This window comes from Thunnus thynnus, chromosome 20 (genome assembly GCF_963924715.1).
Source record: "Thunnus thynnus chromosome 20, fThuThy2.1, whole genome shotgun sequence".
NCBI lineage: Eukaryota > Metazoa > Chordata > Actinopteri > Scombriformes > Scombridae > Thunnus > Thunnus thynnus.
In genome coordinates this window covers 13,389,691-13,414,194 of record NC_089536.1, presented here as the reverse complement: position 1 = coordinate 13,414,194, position 24,504 = coordinate 13,389,691, and the positions used below count along the sequence as shown (strand labels likewise).

General features: G+C 41.1%; 2 protein-coding genes and 1 long non-coding RNA gene across 8 annotated transcripts; 1 reads left to right on the top strand and 2 right to left on the bottom strand.

Moving 5' to 3' along the window:
• Positions 1-661: 661 nt before the first annotated feature.
• LOC137172020 (uncharacterized) lies at positions 662-4,951 on the bottom strand. Its single transcript, XR_010924860.1, has 2 exons — positions 4,747-4,951; positions 662-1,086 (listed from the first exon to the last, which is right to left on the bottom strand). It is a non-coding gene; the product is annotated as an uncharacterized lncRNA (long non-coding RNA).
• A 219-nt stretch (positions 4,952-5,170) lies between these two features.
• On the top strand, positions 5,171-17,761 carry LOC137172016 (serine/threonine-protein kinase tousled-like 2). Of its 4 annotated transcripts, none has more exons than XM_067576263.1 (21): positions 5,171-5,696; positions 7,197-7,291; positions 8,607-8,747; positions 9,229-9,301; positions 9,647-9,684; positions 9,916-10,008; positions 11,774-11,881; positions 12,436-12,528; positions 12,883-12,993; positions 13,137-13,273; positions 13,365-13,517; positions 13,804-13,870; positions 13,961-14,058; positions 14,168-14,249; positions 14,343-14,434; positions 14,585-14,674; positions 15,389-15,558; positions 15,657-15,795; positions 15,983-16,094; positions 16,210-16,317; positions 16,719-17,761. In XM_067576263.1, exons 2-21 carry the CDS (start codon positions 7,199-7,201, stop codon positions 16,890-16,892), a joined length of 2,172 nt encoding a protein of 723 aa, XP_067432364.1. In that variant the 5' UTR covers positions 5,171-5,696; positions 7,197-7,198; the 3' UTR covers positions 16,893-17,761. The 4 variants fall into 4 exon arrangements, with proteins under 4 accessions (XP_067432364.1, XP_067432366.1, XP_067432365.1 ...); XM_067576264.1 differs by having other exon boundaries at positions 5,175-5,696; positions 8,607-8,678; XM_067576265.1 differs by lacking the exon at positions 9,916-10,008 and having other exon boundaries at positions 5,172-5,696.
• A 530-nt stretch (positions 17,762-18,291) lies between these two features.
• Positions 18,292-24,500, bottom strand: becn1 (beclin 1, autophagy related). 3 transcript variants are annotated; one of them, XM_067576267.1, is made up of 12 exons: positions 24,376-24,500; positions 23,991-24,123; positions 23,128-23,192; positions 22,749-22,807; positions 22,444-22,537; positions 22,099-22,235; positions 21,773-21,967; positions 21,514-21,660; positions 21,209-21,358; positions 20,743-20,803; positions 20,481-20,623; positions 18,292-18,902 (listed from the first exon to the last, which is right to left on the bottom strand). In XM_067576267.1, the coding sequence occupies exons 2-12, from the start codon at positions 24,115-24,117 to the stop codon at positions 18,734-18,736; spliced, it is 1,347 nt and encodes a 448-aa protein (XP_067432368.1). In that variant the 5' UTR covers positions 24,118-24,123; positions 24,376-24,500; the 3' UTR covers positions 18,292-18,733. The 3 variants fall into 3 exon arrangements, with proteins under 3 accessions (XP_067432368.1, XP_067432370.1, XP_067432369.1); XM_067576269.1 differs by having other exon boundaries at positions 22,444-22,534; XM_067576268.1 differs by having other exon boundaries at positions 24,338-24,493.
• Between the last annotated feature and the right edge of the window lie 4 nt (positions 24,501-24,504).

The window sequence follows — 24,504 nt, the reverse complement described above, 5'->3', positions numbered from 1 at the left end:
GTGCGTAAAATGCGCACGGCGCCTTTCTCAGTTTGGAGACACACTTATCATTCTTCCTGCTGTGTGATGACTACATGCATTTCATAAACACAAAAGAAAAAAGATGCACCACAAACAGTTGTCAGAAACAATTAAATTAGTTGCAGAAATACTGAAGTTTTTAGAAAATAACATTCAGTGACGTGAATAATAGGATTGGTAAAACTTGCCATTAACCAAATCCATTGAGACTTAAGCAAGTGAAAAGTTGCATTTAGAAGTAACTGTAGTCACTAAATTTTAAAACAAAACAAAAGAAGCAAAACTAAACAAAATGAAAGGTGTTTTAGAGAGGTCTGTTTGTCCACTAACTGTGGCTTTGTTTTTTGCTATCTGTGTTGTTTGTGCATGGCTTTAAGATGTCCTGTATACAGAGGAAGCCACTAAAACCACTATAACCTGCCTAAGCATATAACTACATTCTTCATCAAGGTGTGGCTTGGTCACGTTCTCTTATTTGGTTTGTTTAGGTAGTGTAAGAGTGCAAAACTGGTGACACTTGTTGATGATTCAAAACACAGGCTTAAGTAAAGCATGACTACTGACTGACTCATATCGATTTTATACAGGGTGTATCATGGCAAATGTTGCTCACTGTAAACAAGTGATTAAGTCACGTGAGTTTGTGTGACTTAATGGATAAAGTACCATTTCAATGAGGCCCAGCTGAGACCAAGCCCCCTGTTGGTCACAATAGCACAACTCACATCTATGCTCATAACTAACCAGTCACTGATTTCACCAAATATCACAAGCAGTTTAGTCACAGAGTTAAGAGTTTAGAGTTGAATATTTGAGAAAGTCAAAGCCCACCTTTGTTGAGTTTTCTTTGAAAGGTAGAGTCTACTGTTTGAGCAGAGGAGTTTCATTTTTGTCTACTCTTAGAGGAGACACTGCAGCTGTTCACAGGAAGACTGTGGTCTCCTCAAGTCCGCATCTGCTGGCCCTGAGAGTCATATCTGAGCTCTGTGCAGGTTTTGAGGGTCAAACTATTAGATTTGATAAAGCCAACTCCCACCAAGAGGAATGTGAAGAGGTAGAAATTACCTGTTGGAGCAGAGGAAGATTTTTTATTTTTCAAAGAGCAGATACTGCATGTGTTCAGAGTAGGACTGCAAGGTCTCCTCAAGTCAACATCAGAAATTAGCCCTTAGACTCATTGCTGCTAAGGTTTCAGTTGTTAGCTGAAACCTGACAGGCAGAGGTCAGCATCCGGGCAAGAACCAGGAATATCACCCGGGAGTCCTCCCAGTAAGAGCTGCTGCTTTGGACTTGTGGAAACCAGCAGCTTATACAGTTTACACCTTGGTGCAAACAGGCAGGCAAAATAAGTTGTTGCTTTGATGATAGCAGGAGGTGCCATCAGTAACGCACCAGTCATTGTTTTACTGGGTTGCTATTTTGGACAATTGCTGGTGTCCAGGTGTGGCACCATATACAATAATTACCGCCTCAAGTACTTCACAGCAACATGCATGCTAATTAGTATATGCCCCAGTGTCTTTAACTACAACATGCTGCGAAGCAATCCCCTGCCCATTGTGACTAACCTCCATGGTTATGGTTAATAAACCAACATTGTTTGTTCAAAACAATGAACAAAAGCTCTGTAGGAAACTAAGCTGCTCTGTCACTTAGCTTAGTTAAGCTAAGATAGACCTTTTTCACGGCAGACATTTTGACTTGTCAAGTGAACGATTGCTCTATTCTATTAATTGTCCCAGTAAGCCATGTCAGTGAGTGGACATGCACAACAAAATAATGTAGCAAGGGTCTATTAATATGGGTTGAGCCAAATGCTGCTACTTGCTAAATTGAACCTTCTTCTTTTGGCTGCTTCCATTAGGGGTCACCACAGAGGATCATCTGTTTCCATCTCCTCCTGTCTTCTGCATCTTCCTCTGTCGTGCCAACCACCTGCATGTCTTCCCTCACCCTATCCATAAACCTCCTCTTTGGCCTTCCTTTTTTCTTCTTGCCTGGCAGCTCCATATTCAGCATCCTTCTCCCAATATAACCAGCATCTCTCCTCCACACCTCCAAACCATCTCATTCTCACCTCTCTCGCTTTGTCTCCACACCGTCCAACCTGAGCTGTCCCTTTAATATACCCGTTCCTAATCCTGTTCATCCTCTTCACTACCACTGAAAATCTTAGCATCTTCAACTCTACCACCACCTGTTTTTTCATCAGTGCTACCACCTGCAAACCATACAACATGGTCTCACTACCCTCTTGTAAACCTTCCCTTTTACTCTTGCTGGTACCCTTCTGTCACAGATGCAGATCACTCCTGCACTTTCTTCTTCACCCTTCCTCCGCACTCCCCGTTACTTTGAGCAGTTGACCCCAAGTATTTAAAGTCATCCACCTTCGCCACCTTCTACTCCTTGCATCCTCACCATTCCACTGTCCTCCCTCCCATTTGCTAAGATGTATTCCATCTTGCTCCTACTGATTTTCGTTCTTCTTCTCTCCAGTGCATTCCTCCACCTCTCCAGGCTCTCCGCAACCTACTCCCTACTCTCACTACAGATCACAATGTCATCTGCGAAACATCATAGTCTACAGAGAATCTTGCCTGATCTCGTCCATCAACCTGTCTATCACCATTGCAAGCAAGAAAGAGCTCAGAGCCGATCCTTGGTGTAATCCCACCTCATACATATCCTGCACCACTCTTACATACTTCTCTGCCACTCCCGACTTCCTCATACAATACCACACCTCCTCTCAGCAACCTGTCATATGCTTTCTCAAGACCCATAAAGACACAATCCAACTCCTTATGACCTTCTCTATACTTCTCCATCAACATTTTCAAAGCAAACATTGCATCTGTAGTGCTCTATCCTGGCATGAAACCATACTGCTGCTCACTAATCATCACCTCTCCTCGTAACCTAGCTTGCACTACTCTTTCCTTTTATCCTTCTTTAATGTCCAAGTTATCATACAACTCGCCATATGCCCTTTCCTTAGCCTTTGCCACCTCTCTCTTCGCCTTACACCACATCTCCCTGTACTCCTGTCTACTTTCTTCATCTCTCTGGCTATTCCAGTTCTTCTTCACCAACCTCTTCCTCTGTATACTTTCCTGTACTTCCTCATTCCACCACCAAGTCTCCTTGTCTTTCTTCCTTTGTCCAGATGACACACCAAGTACGTTCCTAGCTGTACCCCTCACAACTTCTGCAATTCTGACTTTAAACTCAGAAATCGGGCTTTAAACTCAGAACTCAAATAACTTTTTCACATGTGGCCCTAATCCTCTTCCTTAGTCAGTTTTCCATATGAAAACTAACAGAGGGTTAGTGAGGGTCCTCAGAGGGTCCTCGCTGTAATTATTCCTCCTGTTCAAACCGGCTATTAAAAGATCCCCTTCAAATGCGATGCAGTCTGAGTTAGTCATATTAAGTAGATATCTGCCATATTTACAGTCTTTTTAGCATCAAATTCCCTCTTTTTGTTTCCTCAGACAGTGTTTCCCTGTTGAGCTGAGGTGGAAGTACAGTAAAAAAAAAAAGAGGGACTTTGACACTAAAAAGACTGTTATGTTAAATGATATCTACTTGATTTGACTCATTTGGACTGAAGCTTCATATTAGCTGCAGATAAACTTTTAAATACATTTTTACACTGAAGGAGGCTTGTGGATTTTGGTCCCCATCACTTACATTGTAAGTGCATGATGAAGGGATCTTCTAATGCCCAGTATGAACAGGAGGAATGAATATGGCAAGAAAAACCTGTTTCAATGTTCATTTGGCCACCTGACTGTTGTTTTAAAACAGACTGGAGAAATTGTGAACCCATCCTTTAAACTACAGCTAGGCTAATGACAGAGTCAGCAGTCCCCTATGGTTCACTACACAGGTGTTTTCCCCTTCTTCTCAGGAGTTTGAGGATGTGTAGTGGCTGTGGATTCCTGACACCCCTGTTGTGTTAATTCTGTCACGGCAGTACTATTTCCATCTATTCTTTTCTGATTTTTGTGACCTCAGAAAACTACCAGCATCACTCCACACATGAGAACAGATCTAACTGGCAAAAGTAACCAGCCCATTTTTCAGAAATATGTTCCTTTTTATGTCTGTAGCACATATGAATTGATGTATTGTGGCACCCACAAGCCACTCACAGACAGGAGGTTCAAACGCTGTTAAGGCAAAGACGAATAGAGAACTATGTTATATTAAAAACACCAATTTTTATTATACGAGAATCTTGTTGAATAAAATTACTTTGAGCACAAAACGACAAGTAGATTGGCAGTAGTATATTAAGAGTCAAACGCACCCCATCTGATGACAACAGCTTAACAGGGCAAAACAGCACATAAAGTAGTGCAAGAGGAGCTCACAATCTATAATGTGTATATATGGGCAGTGTGCTCTGTAGTACCAGTAATAGTATAATCAACTAATGCTGACTTCCTGGGCTAAACGGTGATGATTAGTATTATACGAATGTTTAAGTTTTCACCATTTGCAAATGTGGTTTAAATGCCCTCAAACTGAATCATCGACTGTTAGTTGATGGATACCTTGTCAGGTAGTGCTTAAAGGAAGTTGTGCCCCGCCCTTTCATGTCTTTATGATAAACCAGGGGAGGGGAGAAATTGAGAGAAATCATATTTTTAGTCCTTATAACTAAATGAATATAGTTACCTCCCTGACCAGTAATGTCCAGATTCAGAGGCTCACCTTGATCATTCAGATGCTGCTATGGCTCATCACTTTGAATATCCAGCTGGCGCAGCATTTGTGGGACCTGCATCTGCACATGCAAGACAAATAGTTAAATTATGAACTTAATTGGAAAGAATAGACATGACTACCATTACGGTACATTTGCACCAGAATCTGACAACATCTTTCTTTCCCTTCTTTGTCGGCGTTCAGTATCTTCAATAATATATTGCTGCTGGTTCAATTGACCACAAAACTAAATTCAATAAAAAAAAAAGAAAACAGTGTGTTCAATAGTGCCGACAGGGTTATCACACGAACTAAAAAAAAAATAAACAAAAAAGGATGTAACTGTGAGTTAACATTTATTAATTGATAAATCACTGAGCGTGACTATTGAAGCAGGTGGAGTCGTCTTAAGGAAATACCTACAGTCTGCTGTTTATTTGGGTGGTTCTGACCTGAAAGGCTTTTATATTATCTGCTAAACAAGCGCACAGGACGGGAGGCATCGTACGAAGCTCTCCCTGGAGCCCTGTGCGGCCTCGCTGCGGGGGTTATGATCTTTTTTTTATCACCAGCTAAATAATGGGCTCTAACAAAGGTGGCTGAACTTCTTCTCCCGGTGTAAACCGTCTTCACCGCCCGACAATGACAAAAGAAAAAACCCGAGCGAAGCAGAAATGTGACAACACTTGTAAAAAGGCTTCATCAGAGCAGTGACAGCTCCGGGTTTGCCCGTGCAAGCGGCACCAAGACGGACGAGGAAACCCCGAGGATCAGGGGCCTCCTGTCCGGATGACACCAGCAGGAGCCAGCCACACTGCACTTCTTAGCTAGCATTTTGCTAAGCTAACAAATGTAGGACTAGGAGTTGTCAGGGTGGGTTTGCTGTCGCCGGATGGACGGACAAGATCCTTTTTTAGGACTGTGAGTGACAGTGAAAACTGCTAAAGGTTCTCCAGGTGAGATAACTTCAACTGAACGTTAGCTAGTTAAGGTAACCAACCATGTAGCCCAGCTGACTGTTATTTAGTAACCAGTAACAACCTAGCTAGCTACTACTAACGTGTTTCAAACTTCTACAGTGATGTGATGTATTATAATTTGACACTGCATAACAGCTTTTTCGATTTTCTTTCTCAACACCTTCGCAACATTTTGATTAGCATAATAGCCGTTGCGAACGTTAACTAGCGGGCTAACGGCTAGTTAGTTTTACATCGACAGCATCTTATCAATAACTAACGGTGGTTCAACCAACTGCAATAAAGTTGGTTTATCTGAAACGTCGGTTTACTTTTAATAAAGTTGAGCTTATGGCTTTGTCACGAAAGTTGAGTTCAAGCTAATTTACTGTACATACTTAAGCTAACTTAGGTAAGTTAACTTAACGTTTGCTGACTAGCATTGTTGTGATGGACAAGTTGAAGGGCTTGCTAGGCAAAATGAATTCACTAACGTTGACTTCCTGGGCTAAACTGTGATGATTAATGTTATGTGAATGTTTATGTTTTATTTTAAATAACTGTCATCACCATTTGAAGCCGTTTAAATGCCCTCAGATGAATCTCTCGGTTATGTGATGGATAGTCAGGTAGCTGATGGAAGTCGTGCCCTGCCATTTCATGTAGTTATAATAATTAGGGAAGGGGAGAAATTAAGAGAAATCATCTTATGAGTCCTTATAACTAAATGGTTCTAAAATACCTCCCTGACCAGTAATGTCTAGATTCAGAGGCTCTCCTTGCTCATTCAGTTGCTGCAGGAACCGCATTTGTTGGACCTGTATCTGCACATGCAAGAGTTAACTTGTACAAATGGTGAAATTATGAACTTCACTGGAAAGAATAGACATGACTTCCATTACAGTACATATGCACCAGAATCTGACAGCATCTATCTTTCCCTTCAGTTCAGTATCAGTTTCATTGTCTTCAATAATTTATTACTGCTGGCTCAATTGGTTTAATTGACCACAAAACTAAACTCAGTAATCATTCTTCTTGCCTGTCAGCTCATGTCATGGCTTTCAAGAGGTAGTGCTGAGGGATTCTTCCCAAAAAAATCTATCCTGTTAGCCTTCTCTCACTCCACTGTGATTTGTCTGAGCTGAAAATAGTGTGTCAGTTAAGGTTAGTAAGATAGAAACGACAACGAAGTTTGCTTTGTGTCTTTTTTGTGTGCGTTGGTTATCGTTGAACAGTCAGTTGTCTAATTTCCCAGAATAGGCCCAGGCTCCCAGGCAGCCTTGTTGAAACCTGTGACTTTTTGCTGGTCAGACACAGGATTGACTAGATTGTTAGGTCACCTGCACCAATCAGGGAAGAATAGTGTGATATTGGTAACTAATGTGCTGCTCCCTCCCTGTTGATGAATGTCAATCCCATCCTGTGTGACAATAACCAAACATACCGGCTACTTCACATAAGTTACTATATAATTCACTGTTTCTCTCTTTCTAGGCATGATGGAGAGACTTAATAGCCAGGCTATTAGCCTGGACCCACGCAGGCAGGAACTGCTTGAGGCTCGCTTCACTGGAGTTGGTGTCGCAAAGGTTGGCATTTCTTAGAATTAATATTTAAAAAAAAAACAAAATTAGAGGCTGCATTGAAAAGTTCATATAAGCTATTATGTTGCTAAAAGTGCATAGCAATCAAGTGCAGATTGTTTGTGCAGATGTTACTCTCTATGTAATGAGTGTTAGTTCGAATGTATGATATTTTAAATGTTGTTTTGAAAACAGAATGAGGTTTCCATTTGTATCCCTGCTCCATTATATTTAACGATACCAAAGTCTAGCTTGCGGTTTTCCTGCAGGCAAACACATCCCCACTGTTGTGTGTGAGTGCAAACATAAGCAGTCCATCAGCACTCCTATGTTACCGCTTTTAGTCTTCTCTATTTCCAGTATTGACTGATCTGTGTTCAGGAGTTTTCCCTCTGTGGAATGACCCTATCTCTCAGAGCTAAAGCTAAAACAACACAAGCTCTGTACTGGCTGACATGGGAGCTGGCCAGCAGCTCTTTGTTCAAGTGGAGACTAGTGACACTGAAATGGCACCGCAGCTGAAGCTTACAGCGTAGCCTGCATGCTATGCTGCAACCCTTCTGTTGAACTGAGTACGGCTGTGTGTGGGTGTGCATGTGAGAAAACGGTAACCCCTGAGAAGAAATCACTATCATTCATGCTCCAGTCTCTAGCGTGTGCTCTGAAATGCATTGTTAGGTCTGCGTGTTCCGGTGTTGCAGTGCAAATGTGAACGATAGCGAATATGTTGAGAAGAGACACCGTTCTAGAAACTGCAATGAGCGTGTGTAGTGTACATGTCAAGACGAAAGAATGAGAGAATTTCTTGGCTGTATGTGTGACCTTGAGCAGCAGAAAGCCAGCAGGCCTTTAAAGCATTAGCCTCCTGCACCAATTAGCCTGCTGTTTCCTCATCAGGCTGAGCAGCTGGCCATGAATAGTATGCTCCACACCATGCTGATTCTACCAACTGGATGTAAACCGAAGATTTCCAGATTAACAAGTGGATGTAAATCGTGCACGTATTGTGGCTTTGCACAAATACAAAAGCTATCTGGTTATACCTTAGTGATAACAGTTGGATACGTGCAGAAATTCCTACAAAAAAATGGACAGGATCATTTGTCAGACAGAAAAGATGTGTTTAAAATCTGCATTTTGATATGAAAACATGGTTTTATCATTAACACAACATGAATACACTTACAGGGCTACATACAAGCTTCATAAAGAGTACATAAGCAACATAACTCTCCAGCATTTGGAACGGAAAACGGCAGTATTTCCTAAAAGTAGCAGATGACTAATCAATCAGCTCTGTTGTCTGTGTTCTGTTTTCCAGAGTTCAGCCAACAGTGAATCATCCAACCAGTCTCTGTGCAGCGCAGGATCACTCAGTGACAAGGAAGTGGAGGTTGGTTGGGGGAAAGAATCAATCAGAATGACAAATGACTGTCCCCTCATCTCCAGGTCCTTTAACCATGTATGCACTCCCTGATTTTCAGTGGTGGTGATTGTTTGTGTCAAATATATTGTATACAAACATGCATGTAAACGTTATGGTACACTGGCTGGTTGTCTATCCATCTATTCGAATTGGGGCAATTCAGGAATTGAGGAAACAAGTAGCCGGAAGAAATGCACTCAAGCACAGCACGAACATGTTCACTCCTCACAGAAAGAACCGTGACCCAGATTCCAACCCAGAAAGCGACAGTGTAAAGTGATAATCAACCATGCCAAGTGAACGCTATAATTTGACAAGTATTGGTGTGTGTGTGCCATAGTTGACTAGATACTGAGCACAGACAAGAGACTGTTATTAATCTTGTTATATAATGTCAAAAATGTTTATTTGAGAAAGGAGTATAATTATATGCATGTCACTTACAGGTGCAAGGTTTTAACATGGTAAAGGGTTGTTTTGCCGTAATGTTAATGTGCTGCTTTCCTGCTCTGTTTAGACACCAGAGAAGAAGGCCAATGACCAGAGAAGCAGGAAGAGAAAAGGAGACATCTATGACAGCAACAGCCAGGGTGAGTCCAACCTACTTACTGAAAGAAATCCATCATCTCCGACTCAAAGTTATACTTTACCGGCACAAATCTGGCACGCTTCAACACAAGCCACTCCTTATATTTAGAAATGCTCAGTGGTCTTTGGTTTCACTTTCATCATGACTTTTCTTCTTGGCTCTAAATATTCATGGTTGCAAATCGTAAAAATGGTCTAGAACACAATGTGGGATGTAAATCACATTATTTGGCTCAATTTTTACGCTCCAATAGATGTATATGCTTCATAAAAGATGAACACACAGTAGGGTCAAATGATTTTCTTCTTTTTGTCCTGTGTTTTTTTATTTTTATTTTTTTTTGTAGGAAAAGGAAGAGGACACAAAATAAGTGATTATTTTGAGGTGAGTACAAATCTGATGGTTCATACAATATGTCCCTAATGAGTGTACTTTGTGTTCTAGCCACTGTGGTGCGCATTGTTTCAGATCACTCTCAAACTGTAGTGTGATGTCTCACCCTCACGTTCCGACTGTGCCGGTACGGTCCTTCATCAAACTCTTTTCTAAATAACAACTCTTGTCTCCTCTCTTTCTGTCTTGTTTCCACACTCTTATCAACCGCCCTGTGGCCAGTTTGCTGGTAGCAGTGGCTCTGGCACCAGTCCTGCCCGGGGCATTCCCGTTCTGGTGCGCTCCTCTCCACAGCACTCACTGTCTAATCCTCCGGTGAGCATCACCATCCATCTCCATAGCGCTCTTCTGCTCTGGCTGTCTTTCTTCAGTTGTGTTTCTCTTGGTTTTCAACCTGTTTAACCATTAGCAAGAGTGAGATTGAGTTGCGTGTGTCTGTCTTCACTTTGGGCTCCAGTTAGTGAAGCATGTATATATTTCATGTCTGATTTCCAGGTCTTGTCTGGATCTGTTCAGCCAGTGGAAATAACATAACATTTCCTTGTAACTACTGAGATGTTTTAAGATTCTTAATGATTTTTTTTTCAGCCCTTTTTTACAGCAACAATTGAATATGTGACATTTATGGAATGATCAGATTTAGGCAGCGATACTGTAGCTAAATTTAATGTTTTCAGCTCTGGTGTTGCCTCATGTTTTCAGATGCTGTTGTTTTGGTTTTAGATTGGACACAGTGAGCTGGCATTTAAGCCAGACATGGGAGCAAACAATAAAGGGCCTTGTGTATATTATGTAAGATCGGAGCCTGTACTTAACACTTTTAGTGGTTGTTGATGACAGTTTAATGTATCACTGAAATACTTAAGCCTCTAATTAAGAATCTCCTCACATATCATGTTCATTCATCTAATGTTAAGATAACATCTTAACATTGTTGACTGCCGGTTAACGGTATGTAAACATTTTCCAACAGGCTCTAAATTAAAGGTGCGTTAAGTGACTTCTAGTGTCCCGTAGCACCAAAGGACCATGATATGTGGCAGTTTGAAAGGGGTTTTTAATCAATACCTTTGACTACATGATTAGTTGAAATCTTAAGCTTTAGTCATTGAGATTTATGGCTTTCAGAACTCATTTTTTCTGGTCCAAACTCTGTGCACCAAAATAGCTACCAGGCATTCCAACTGAATACAGCACAATGTCCCAGAATCCCAAGGGTTTGTGTTGGTGCGGGTGTGTTGTTTCAAGCTCCAGTTAGACAGTTAAGTACAGTCTGGGAAGTCACATTCGAGTAGTAAATCCATTTGTTTCAAGATAATCAGACAAAAACACTGCACAGTGATTTATAATCCTATGAGACGAGCTTTTACGATCTGTGAAAGTTATCACGGCTGCCATCTTTTTCATCCTTCCTCGTGACAATCGCCGGTTAACGTTGATCTACTGGCACCTGGAATTTGAGCTCGCACATACAGTATTTGATCGGCCCAAACAGTGCATTGCTGGATGATGAGTGGCCACAGTGGATCACTTTTTTAATGCACTGTCACTCTGAATAGGCCTTTGAAATGGTGGCCGATGCTACAAACGAGCAAATACTGTCGAGCACACATTTTATTCCTTCGCCAAAAAAGAGAGTCAGTATTATAAGTGGTTTTGCTGTTGCTCTTTTTCATTCCGATGTGTCTCTAATGAGCAAACTTACTTAGTGTGACTATGTGACTACTGAACTCTGTTATGTCCTTATTTTTTTCCCAACATCCCAGTAAAAATATTGTGATCCGCAGTATAAAAGGCTGTACGTATGTTGGTGCAGAAGTTCAAGAATTGAGTCATTTCCTGCAATCTTAACAAAAATATTAACTGCAGTTTGTTTTTATCACTTACAGACATTGAACATTTCCCAGCCTTAAATGCAAGATTAGAATAGACTTAGCAAAATATTTACAGACACGATACGCTTTTTTATCCTTTTTCATCTACTTTATAATCTCCCTAGGCTCTCTGTGTTGCTGTTTATATTTTACCCTCTGTGTCTTTCCACCTCCCTCCCCTCTTTCTCTGTTTCCCTGGAATCCAGTTTCAGCACGGCAGTCCTTCGTCCACAGGCTCAGCCCACACAGACTCTTCATCTTGCAGCTCTGTTAAGACAGCCCCCACACACACCTGTGCACACAAAGCCATCCAGGTAACTGACTGACTGACTGACTGGCCCGGATCACCACTCAACGCCAGCTTTTCTGATTGTCGTTCAGTATATTCTGTTACATTGTAGAGGCTCCATTAAAAGCAACTTTTGACATTTACCTCTAAAAGAAAACAATTTTGTTCTTCAATTGTTGTGTAATAAGTGAAAAGTGGTTTCTTTGACAACGCCGGATGAGTTTGACTAAGTCTGTAGGGTTGACACAACTTCACACCTTATTTGCCATTTAAAACAGCCAAGATGTGAATGTTAAAATTAAAGGTCACACTTTGAAAAGGCGCTGCCACTTCCTCTGCAGCGCAACTGACATGATACTCGCAACACGCATCTAACTGTTCTTGCAAATTAACTTAATTGGCCTAATTAAAGGTCAGTATTTTGAATTCATGTCTAACATCTAAGACACCACCGGTCTGGTTTTGATCAATTCAAAGTGATGGTGTGTTTTGTTGCTGACTGGCCCAAGGGGTGTCTGTATCATTTATGTGAGATGAGATGCTTACTGTCGGCTTGTTGTCTTTGCCCTCCTGTTCCAGTCAGAACTGACGCTGCTGAAACTGATGGCACTGGAGAAAGACAAGAACTCTGACCTGGAGAAGAAAGAGGGCAGGATAGATGACCTGCTGAGGGTAAGATGAGAAGAAAAAAAAAAAAATCTGTCCTCATACTGACCTCATACTGGTTTTGAAAGCTGTGTAACTGAATAAAAATTTTAGTTGATAACAGTAATTGATGTCATACTTATTAAGCTCCTTCACAAATATCCTTATTTATCACTTTGCAAGCTAGGCATATTTGCTACCACTTGTCACAACAGCCCCAGTCAGCATCATTCATAATCATACATAATGTGCTTGTTCATTTTCAAATTTCATTTTTGCTTAAAATACATTTTGCTTAAACTTATTATCAGTTTATGAATGAAAAAAGCCTCAGATCCTAACAAGAATAACATGTGAGAGTAATGATGTATGTTTCGGCAGGCTAACTGTGACCTTAGGCGACAGGTGGATGAGCAGCAGAAGATGTTGGAGCGCTTCAAGGAGCGGCTTAACAAGTGTGTGACCATGAGCAAGAAGCTCCTAATCGAGAAGGTGCGTGTACATATGCATTTGTGCTTAGAAGTGGTTTCCTCAGAGAGACGGCTTATCTCACCTTGTTACAGCTGCATGCTAAATTTGTTTGCTACTCGGTTGACACTTTTTTTTTTTTTTTTTAATGTAATTTATTTTTACAGTCAAAGCAGGAGAAGATGGCTTGCAGGGACAAGAGCATGCAAGACCGTCTACGTCTGGGCCACTTCACCACCGTACGCCACGGAGCTTCCTTCACTGAGCAGTGGACAGATGGATATGCCTTCCAGAACCTCATCAAGTCAGCATGCAAATAAGCACAAACATATGTTTGCAATTTATGCATTCTACATGAAAGAATGTGCACAGTAGTTTGTTATTACATGTTCTAGGCAGCAAGAGCGAATCAACTCGCAGCGGGAGGACATCGAGAGGCAGAGGAAACTGCTGGGGAAGAGGAAACCTCCCTCCATGGCTCAGACACCTCCGCCCAGCCTGGAACAGAACAAACGAAAGAGCAGGAGCAACGGCCAGGAGAATGAAACGTAAGGTTACATACAACAGCTAAATTACTCGATGCCTTATTTGAAACAGATTTTTTTTTTATTGTTTTGTCAACAGTAATGATTTGGACATTTTAAGATTTGTTTTTACTTGTAGAATCTTAAAAAGATACAGAATCTTACGCATTTTCTTTTTGTTGACACTAATTGTCAGGATATTGAATCAGTTTGTGTTGCCTGTTCCTTCTTCCTTTGATCTGAAATAAATGTGTTGCTTATTACATTTTTGTTCTCACAAGCTGACCTATTTCTAATTTATCCTGCACAGGTTGTCACTTGCAGAATATCACGAGCAAGAGGAGATTTTCAAACTTAGAATTGGTCATTTAAAAAAGGTACCAGTTTATTATCACCTACTGCAAAAGCTGCTGCACTTGTTCATCTTGGGTTTCGGGTTGGTAATAGATTTGTGTGGTCGTACGCAGGAAGAGGCAGAGATCCAGGCAGAGCTGGAGCATTTGGAGCGGGTAAGGAACCTGCACATTCGGGAGCTGAAGAGAATCCACAACGAGGACAACTCACAGTACGTGCCACCTCCGTTTAACCTACCTCACCTTTTCCGTTGTGGGGCTTTAATTTAATTATGCAGTTTGAAAAAAGCCAAATGATTGACACAAGTCTTTATTTTGTAGATTTAAAGACCACCCCACACTGAACGACAGATATCTGCTGTTACATTTACTTGGAAGAGGTGGCTTTAGTGAAGTTTACAAGGTAAGCAAATGCCATTTATTTGGCATCCATTCCTCACAAGTTGCATCTTTCATTTTTTTTGTTAAACTTTAATGTCTAATGTTCCTTTTCTAGGCTTTAGATTTAATGGAGCAAAGATATGTGGCCATTAAAATCCATCAACTCAACAAGAACTGGAGGGAGGAGAAGAAGGAAAACTACCACAAGTAAGTCTGAACTTCTTTTGGCTTGACCAGCTATTCTCTTCCTTTGCATTGTTGAAAATGATCTTATCTGCAATTGATTATAGCATTGTGGAAGTTCCAACTTAAAATTCTTGTTGAAGTAGACTTTTGACCATCCATTTGTCTTTTCAGACACGCCTGTAGAGAGTACAGAATCCACAAAGAACTCGACCACCCTAGAATCGTCAAACTCTACGACTACTTCTCGCTCGACACAGACTCGTAAGTGCTTCACTTCTCATAAAGCTCATACAGGTGTGCCAATATTAATCTGATAATTTAAGTGTACATGTGACTTTTTAAATGCCTGTAAAAACATTGATGTAGCATCTAGCAGACAGAATGAATGGTCTGTTCTGAAGTTTGGATTTGGGTTTAGCATTTGACACTTATCTTGGCAGTTTTATAGTTCTGGAGCTGAAAAATCCTATTAAGGGCGACGCGAGAAAACCTCTGAGTGAAGTTCAGAAGGAACGAACAAGTAGTAACCTCCATGGTGGCGTGAACTAGGCTGACACCTGTCTGTCAATCAAGGAAAAGACTCCAAATGTAGCAAAATTTAAGCTGTAATACCATTTTAATGAGATTTTTTTCAATATCACCACTTTACCATAAATAAAAAGGATAAGCTTGTCTTATTTTCCCCGTCTGGGTCTGCATAGACCATTCACGTGTTTCACCCTCTGAAATTGCATCTTGAGCTCTGTTTGATCAGAGGAAAGAGCAGTCTGGATAAAGTGCAACAGAAGTGTAAAAAAGGAATCTAATAGATTTCCTGTGACCCACTTGCATGTAATATACATATCTATATGTAGGTCAGTAGATGATTAACTGATGTTCATATGCTACAAGTAGCACTTTTAAGCATCTTTAGATGTGTGTATGCGGGTAGGTGACATTGTCCGAAATAATATCTGTTTGTGTTATCTCTCCCAGGTTCTGCACAGTGCTGGAGTACTGTGAAGGCAACGATCTGGACTTCTACTTGAAGCAGAATAAGCTGATGACTGAGAAGGAGGGCCGCTCTATTGTCATGCAGATCGTTAACGCCCTCAAGTATCTCAACCAGATTCGGCCACCCATCATCCACTACGACCTCAAGCCCGGTAGTCTCACAGAGTTTTAGTTTGCACGTAGTTGTAATCTTGTAATAGTCTTTCCTTTGCAGAATAGTTTACTAGAATGTTTACTGTCCTGTGTTTAGGAAACATCCTGTTGGTTAACGGCACAGCTTGCGGAGAGATTAAGATCACCGACTTTGGCCTGTCTAAGATCATGGATGATGACAGCTACAACTCTGCAGATGGCATGGAGCTGACCTCGCAAGGAGCAGGGACCTACTGGTACGTACAGAAACACATCTCATGTCTTTAGATCCACATGCAGCCATTAATGACTTCACAAGTCCGTAGCAGAGAAGCAGACATTCGAAAGAAAGGATGTTAATTGAATTCCTCATTTAGAGAGTGCTGAGAGAGAACAGAAAGGAAAACCTATTTCAGTCTCAGGTTGTGACTGTGTGGCTTGCAGGTACCTGCCTCCTGAGTGCTTTATGGTGGGCAAGGAGCCCCCGAAAATATCCAACAAAGTGGATGTTTGGTCAGTAGGGGTCATCTTCTACCAGAGCTTATACGGACGCAAGGTAATCACTAACCTGCATTCCATTAACACAGATTGTCAGGATTTTTTTTTTTTTTTTTAACAAAAATGAAATGAACAAGCTGCATATTAACAGTCTCTCTGTTGTGTTTCTCCAGCCGTTCGGTCATAACCAGTCACAGCAGGATATCCTCCAAGAAAACACCATACTAAAAGCTACTGAGGTGCAGTTTCCCCCCAAACCTGTGGTCACCACAGAAGCAAAGGTGTGGTACTCATTTCTTTCACACAGCTACAGGCTCATGTAACGCACCGTTCCCTTCCAACATTCTGCATTTTCATCCTTTTAAACAGGATGTTTGGGTGGGACATGGCAGTACAGGGTGCTTCTTAAATGTAAACCAATGGGATGTTTGATATGGTAGGTGGGGCAGAGATAGTGCAAGACAATTAAGTCATGAGTGAAGCTTCAGTGTTTGCTAGAAAGTGTCTATTTCATGGTCTTTGTAAACATGCAGAGTGGGATAAGCAGGCAGCACCTCAAGGCTGTTAACATTTATAGCCTCTGGAAGGGACTTAAGTATCACAGCAAGTAGCCTCTGAGGGGTTGTAGAAGGTGCCCAAATACGAGCAGAGTTGAATTATTTTCCCGTATTTCCCCTCACAGGCCTTCATTCGCCGTTGCCTGGCTTATCACAAGGAGGACCGTGTGGACGTGCTGCAGTTGGCAAGCGATCCGTTCCTAATGCCCCATATTCGAAAGGCCCTGGGCAGCAACACACCCGTGGCACCTCCTATTCCCTCCACCTCCAGCTGCTACAGCAGCAATGCCTCCGAATGAAGGGAGCCGAAAGTCTGGATTTAAAACCCTGTGAAGACAAAGCCACATGGAGACGTTACACACTCGCTGAAACTCCTCCTTAGCTCTCTTGGTTGCAAGAGAGCAGAGAGCATGATGGGATGGAGGGAACCTGAAAGTGTGAAAGTGTGAATGGAACCAAAATGATGGATAATGATGTGGTGATGTAGTAGTAAATGTGCCCACCACCTTTGTCCAAGTGGTTAAAAATGAAGGGCCGGTCTCTGGCTGTGGGCTCAGTAGAACCCAAAGATTTGCCCATATGCATGCACTAACACAAAAACTTTGGGCTCGTTTCAAGGGGCTTTTTTACATGAATAATAGTAAAAGCACCCATAAAGATTGCACAACTGACAGGCTGAGTATGCCGTTCGTGGAAGATCACCTGCCTCTATTCTGTGGAAGGTTTAGAAGAAGAAGCATTACTGAAATTTCATCCCATACTGCTTGAAATGCATCATCTATCAAACTATTTTTCAGTACTATAGTGGTCATTTTCAGATATGTATCCCTATTGGCTTGAACCTGAGACTTTTTAGGGAAGGGCTCCTACAGTGATGAGGAATGATGACCAAAGTTAAAGGCCTGCCTTGTTGACATGGCACTGTTAAGAGGTTCATAAATGACTTAACACAGAAGATTCGAGAAGGTTTCAACCTATTTTGAATATTTTACTGGATAACTGGAAGTCAGCTGCTTATTTCAGTTGTTAAGTCCATATTTTTCCATGAAATTTACCCCCTTAAATGTTTTTGTTAACCTTACAAGGGGATGACTATGAATGAGTGTTGTGATGAGAGGTAAGATTCTCAACAGAAGTAATGATGAAACCATTAAAAAACATTTGGTTACCTCTGTGGTGTTTTAGTTGATTTGGGAAAATAATTGGGCAAACTATGCATTTATTGTAATTCTCACACACAATTAACATTTTTTGGTATTGAGGTGTATTGATGAATGTATGCTGCAAGTATATTTAAACATTTAATCTCACATCAGACACTTTTTTTCACAGCATAAATTGTTTATTAACTCAAATCACACGTCATTAAAGGTATCCGTCATATCTGAAGCAGGCAAATTCATTTGATGGTGCAGAGTATGAATACAAAGTAGTTGTTAGTGCATCTCTAAATACAACCGTTTGCCTGCAGTGTAAGTATGTATCAAATGAATAAACTGTGTTCAAGGTTAATGAAATACTGACACGCTTGTGGAATACTAAACTCTCCTTGTCTATAATTATCACAAAATCTTGCAGCTTAGAATTGGGATGTTGACAAAAAAAAAAAAAAAAGTTTCTCAATGTGGAGAGAGAATTACTAAACAGTGATTTCAAAGTTGTGCGGTGCAACAGGAGACGCTGAAGTTGACAAAGTGGTTCAAACTATTTGGGGAAGCTTTAAAGTACATTCAAATCTGAGGGAGAGAAATAGTCTTAATACACTTCTAGGAAAATGCCAGATATTAATTAGTGAAGCACATCAAAACAGAAGACACACCTGTATTTATCCTCCTCACTTTCAGACCACATAAAGACATACTGTGCCGCATTTTAGCTTCCTTAGTGGACTTTAAATCTCCATCTCTATGATCTCCTCTTTGGAACATGTAAAAACACAAACAATCTAGACTGAAGTTCTAGACAGTGCTCTGTGCATTTTGCATGAAAATGCTGAAAGGTTTTGCAGAGTGGGGCAGACATAACCATTTCTTTTCTGGTGCCCACGTTATCCAGATAAGAGTCACACACAGATTCCAGTTTTTAGAGGTACATATGACTATGGGTGAGGTTTGACATCCCAAAGCATCGTCCAGCAGGTTTATCTGTTGTAGAACTGTGAGGTGACCCAGGCCAGTCCCCACTTTAGGTTGGTTAGCATAAACTTGAGCGCCTTGGTCCACTGCTCCTCAGAGTTGAACTGGGTCTTGATGGAGTAGGACCCCCCGCTGCCACCTGTGTCCTCGATCTTGCCTTTCTCCACATCCATCCTGAGGCACAGAATAAAAGATCAATTACAGTCATCACGTATGATCTGATGAACATACTGATATCAGTATTGTAACCTGACATTAAAAAGGCAGAAGGTACGTTAGTGTAGATGTAAATTATCCAGCTTTTGGTTAGACCTGGAGATAACCGTCTCTTTCTGTCTCTATTTGACAGTTTGGATTTCTGTTTTCACTCCTAAATCTGGGAAAATATTCATTGACTTTGGCTTTGTGTGTCCACCAAATTCAATCAAAATCTAACAATATATTGATATATTCTGATGACACAGACAGGGTTTAAGATATTGCCTTAATGGTGGAGGACAAAAGACCCAAGAGCAATGGATGTTAAGCAAAAAATTGCAGGAGTTACCTTAATTAAATCTTAGCAAGACTACAAGTCTAAGCCCTGGTAGCAGTTTACACCCTTCACATTGATTATTTATTAATAAAGGGGCCATATTATGAAAAACTCACTTTTTCAGAGCTTTTGCGTACGTATTTGGGTCTCTGATGTGCCTGTTATCACACAAGCTGTGAAATAAGCTTGTGTGAAAACCACCCAGTCAGTTTGGTGTGGGCTGGCTTTCTCTGTGCTCCTGTGATTCAACAAGCCATTCAGATTTGATACCCCTTCTTACATCACATGGGGCGAAGCTAAACTAAGCCAAGGGTGGAAAATTTGCCTGTATCGTGGGGCTGGACTGGGGGACAGAGCTGCTGCTGAGCCCTGGCAAGCTCTGCAGTAGAGAGCTGGCCGGGGAGCAGAGCCAAAGAGTCCTGCGTTGCTGCTGCTGTCTGGTCTTCTAGAGGAATAAACACCCGATTCTGATCCAGAGCAGTTTATCGGAGGGAGGAGTTTGTTTTTTAAACTTCTGGGATTAAGTAATAGCACCAAAAATGTTAAGTATGTTGTGAGGGTGATAATAAATGAAAGGCCATGGGGTCATTAAAAGCAAAATGGTATAAATCCCCTTTGGGGGATGAATGGTTTTAGCAAATTTCATGATAATCTTCCTATTAGATTATAAAACACCTCTAGTGCAAAGGTGACATTTAGGCCTGGAGCAAGAAGCAGGCTCAGTGGTCAAAATGCTAAACGTAAATGAATGTTCTCTATGAATTTCCACTGGATATTTGTTCTGTACAGGTGAAAATTCTGATAAATTCTGATTCTGATGGTCACCAGTCCCACCAGTCTACTGCTCAACCTGATGATAAATGGATTTGATGGTGCAGCAGCAGCAGTACAGAGTAAGTGAAGTGTAGATTTTTAGGTTGGACAGATGCTGACTGTAGTATTATTAGTAAATGTTGAACTGGTTGCCATGCTTTAAATATTCAAAGGGTTATATATTCAAAGCTTTCCCAAATGTGCCTTATTTGCCTCAACAGCATAATGAAAGCAGACAATTCTTCAGCCCCTCTAGAATACGCTGAAGTAATTATTTAGAATTTGCATTCATGAATATGTAGAGCTTCATCTTAAATTGCTGCAAAGATACCCGAGTTAATGAACACAGAAGAAGACAGACATCCACATAGGATATGCACACAATCATACTGCAGGTATCTAACCTGTATGGAAGGCAGAAGCCTGTGTCTCCTTTCTCCACCTCCTCTTTGAACTGCTGGACACAGTCCAGGAAGGCCACCATGGCGTGGTCGAATTTATTGTCCCAGAAGAACCTCAGGCCACCAGAGCAGTACAGTGGAAGTTCCTGGACAAACACAAGACAGAAAGAAAGAAAGAAAGAAAGAAAGAAAGGGCAGAGTTGGAGCTTGGAGGAGTGTTTAAATCATGATGTGAGAGATGGGCTTGAGAGTGCTGTTTTATTACCTTGGACTTGTCCGTCAGGGACTCGAGGTATGAGTGGTTTCCATATGGGACGAGGCGATATCTGAAGAGAGGATAGAGTTAGTGGTAGTTGAGTTTAATTAAAGTTTACTTGCAGAATAACCAAATAAGTAATGTTTAAAAAAAAATACAAAATATAAGAGATCTACTCATTCATTGTAAACAGTTGAAGTCAAATAAAAAAACAAACAAAAGCAACAGAAAGAAAACAGTATGTGCTACGATGTTGAATCTAAATAACTGAAACAATGTGGTGGAACTGACATTTAAGATGAGTTCAAATAGACAAAATTAGTGTGAGGATATAAATGTGAGCGATACATTTAAACTAAACATTATTACAATTAAAATTATTACCCACTTTAAATTTTCATGGAAACATGGCAAGGTAATTATATACATTAATGACAACAGATCCAACAGAGAAAACACATTTTAGAGTGTTCACCTCTGGAAACGCAGCCCCATTTTGTTGGCCAGGGCGTGAAGCAGCAGCACCGTCTGCCCCCAGGCGGCGTTAATCTCATTCCACTCCACAGGAACACTGGGGAGTCGACCCAGACGGAAGTTGTTGATGGTACCAAACTGCCCGCTGTGCCTGAAAAGGAAAAGAAATTCAGATTCTCAGTTAGTAAGCATTTAATTTTATCTGAGGGGGTCTGTGTTGAATACTTGCAAAGTCATGGTTGATTGGTGGAGAGAAAAACTAATTATTTCTTCTTAGCATACAGCAACAACAACATTTGTGCGTACCAGATGTGAAAGGTGGCGTTGAAGACGTTGGTCTTTTTCAAGCGATCTAGTTGAATCTGGCAGTAACGCATCTGGTTCTCAACGCTCTTCAGCTCATCATCCAGCTCAAGCTGTTGCCGCTTAAACTCACTGTACTCCTTTTGGTACCTGACACATACCACACAAACACAAAACAGTGTAAAGGAACAGAGCTGTTAGGTGCTCTCTCATCTATAGTATCCCGCTGTCACCTGTCTACACCACACTTAGCATCACTCACTGCAGCTCCTCTGTGTCCAGCTGCTGAGAGTGGATCCTGCTCTGGGTCAGGTCTTGGGCTACAGCTGCCCTCTGCTCCTCCACTGCCTCCAGCTCCTGGACCAGGGCCTCCTCCTCCTCATTCAGCTGCTGCAGCTCTGTCAGCAGGGTCTCCTCCTCTTCCACCTGCAGGTGTGACAGCAGCTCCAGACACTGCCTGGGAAAGCATTCACACACAGTAGGTTATTACACAGACACAGAGTTTATTTGTAGTGATGAACACCAGAAGCATCTCCCCTCTCTGAACTGAGACATCGAGGGATTTAAGTTTGTTGTGCACCAGCTCACTTGTAATTCTGGCATTCGTTCTCTGTGATGTTGAGCTGTGTGTCCAGGTGGTCCAGCAGGGTGTCAGTACATTCCTCACACAGTGGGTGATCCACATCTGTCTGGCCCGACATGATGTCAAACAGGTCACTGGTCACCTGGGTGAGAAAGGATCAGATACAACATAGTCACCTAGGATGGTCATCATACTAACACATGACCAGATCAGCATGTGAACATACAAGTTTTAAGTTCAAATCCACATAGATCACCCATCTACTGACCGTCTACTCATCTGTTATACTGGCCTAAATAACATGATCAGTGATGAGCAAAAAGACATGACTGGATTTAAAAATAGTTTACCTTCAGTCTCCGGCTTAGATTTTCCATAGTGCCTCCATCAGATGCTTCTCCGATCAGTGTGAAGCTGTTGGCGCTCTCTGTGGACATCATCCTGCTGAGAAGGACAAGATTCAAACTCGGTAGAACACTAAAGTCTCACATACGCATCAGTTCTCACCTCATTTGACAATGAAACATATGGAATATCTACTTAATGACTCCTGTAAAGGAAAGATTTCAAATGCAGCATCTGGTAAAGCTTTATTAATTAAAGTAGCAGTAATCAAAAGACAACTGATATTAATCAGAAAACAGCAAGTGCTCACCGTGCAGGAGGGATGTATTTTCTCGACACTCCATCTTGCTTATTTTCTGCAAAGGTCTCCTGGGATGAAAACATAATTCTGAGGTTCAGACATTTTTTTTTTCTGACAAAACATTTACATACATTTAGTCTTAGGTATCTCAAAGTCTTGTAGATTACAGCAAATTTTTCAATATAAAAACACTGGGAAATGGTGATTGAAATTTTTCAACATTTTCTGACACTTAAAGATAAACAATTAATCAATTAATCAAGAAAATAATCGACAGATTAATCAATAATGAAAATAATTGTTAGTTGCAGCCCTAGACCTGGGAGCATAATAATCTGTTTACAATTCAGAGTTAATTGTTAAGAAATATCTTTTCAGCTGTACCTACCTCTGGTGCCGTCTCCCCCTCACTACTGTCAGTCTGTTTGCTGGGGGTCACTGTGACCAACGGAGCTGAAGAGAAGAAGAGTAGGCACAGAGAAGTCACTACATGACAGATGGAGCAATTTAAACATTGTTACACTATATCACCTTAAAGGACAGGTTCACAGTTTTTCAAGTCTGTCTTAAAACAACAGTCAGGTGCCCAAATGAACGTTGAAATAGGTTTCTCTTGCCATAATCATTACTCCTGTTCATACTGGCCATTAGAAGATCCCTTCATAATGTATTTATAATGTAAGTGATGGGGGGCAAAATACACAAGCCTCCTTCTGTGCAAAAATATATTTAAAAGTTTATCTGAAGCTAATATGAAGCTCCGGTCATCCAAATGAGTCAAATCAAGTAGATTTCGTTCAATGTTACAGTCTTTTTAGTGCCAAAGTCCCTCTTTTTGTTACTATACTTCCACTGCAGCTCAACAGGGAAACACTGTCTGAGGAAACACAAAGACGGAATTTGATGCTAAAAAGACTGTAAATGTGGCAGATATCCACTTGATATGACTAACTCAGACTGATGAAGCCTCATATTAGCTTCAGATGGGCTTTTAAATGCATTTTTGCACAAAATGACTGTGTGGAGACACTGGATTTTGGCCTCCATCACTTACATTGAAAGCACATTTGAAAGGGATCTTTTAACAGCCAGTATGAGCATGAGGAATGATTACAGCGTGAAAAACCTCTTTCAGTATTCATATGTACACCTGACTGTTGTTTTAAGACAGACTTGGACAATTGTGAACCTATCCCTTAATGTTACATACATTTAACAGCACTGATGGTGGATTGTTAAGGGTATACATACCAATAAGTTCCTGAATAGTGACTCGATCGAGCACATTGAAGGATGTGTCCAGTTTGAGCGGCTGGCAGCACCGCTGACACACGAAGCTGACCTGCATCGTTGTGCTCGACGACTTGGAGCCCTCCATCGCTACCTACAAGTACACATATTGAAGAAATAATTGACAAATTTAAGCTAGCGGTGTGTAGAAAACAATGTCCGAGTGGTTAACACTACTGGCAGCCTGACAGTACGTTTTTTGGTCTAGAAGTAAACGTTACACATTAAAGGCTGTTAGCTAACTAGAGAGCTAGCAGGCTAACGTCAGCTTTACAGCTAGCTTGTGTGTAAACATAGGATTGACTCACACTTGTGAAGAATGAAAACTATTACATAATAATCCAACCTTTTACACGTGGAAAACGAGAAATCTCTCCTAATATAGTTTGCGTGACTGTTACATTTTGCACATCGGGACTTCCCTCTCCACTTCCTTATTGTTGTTTACGGCGGTTGTGACGTCAGATTAGAGGCG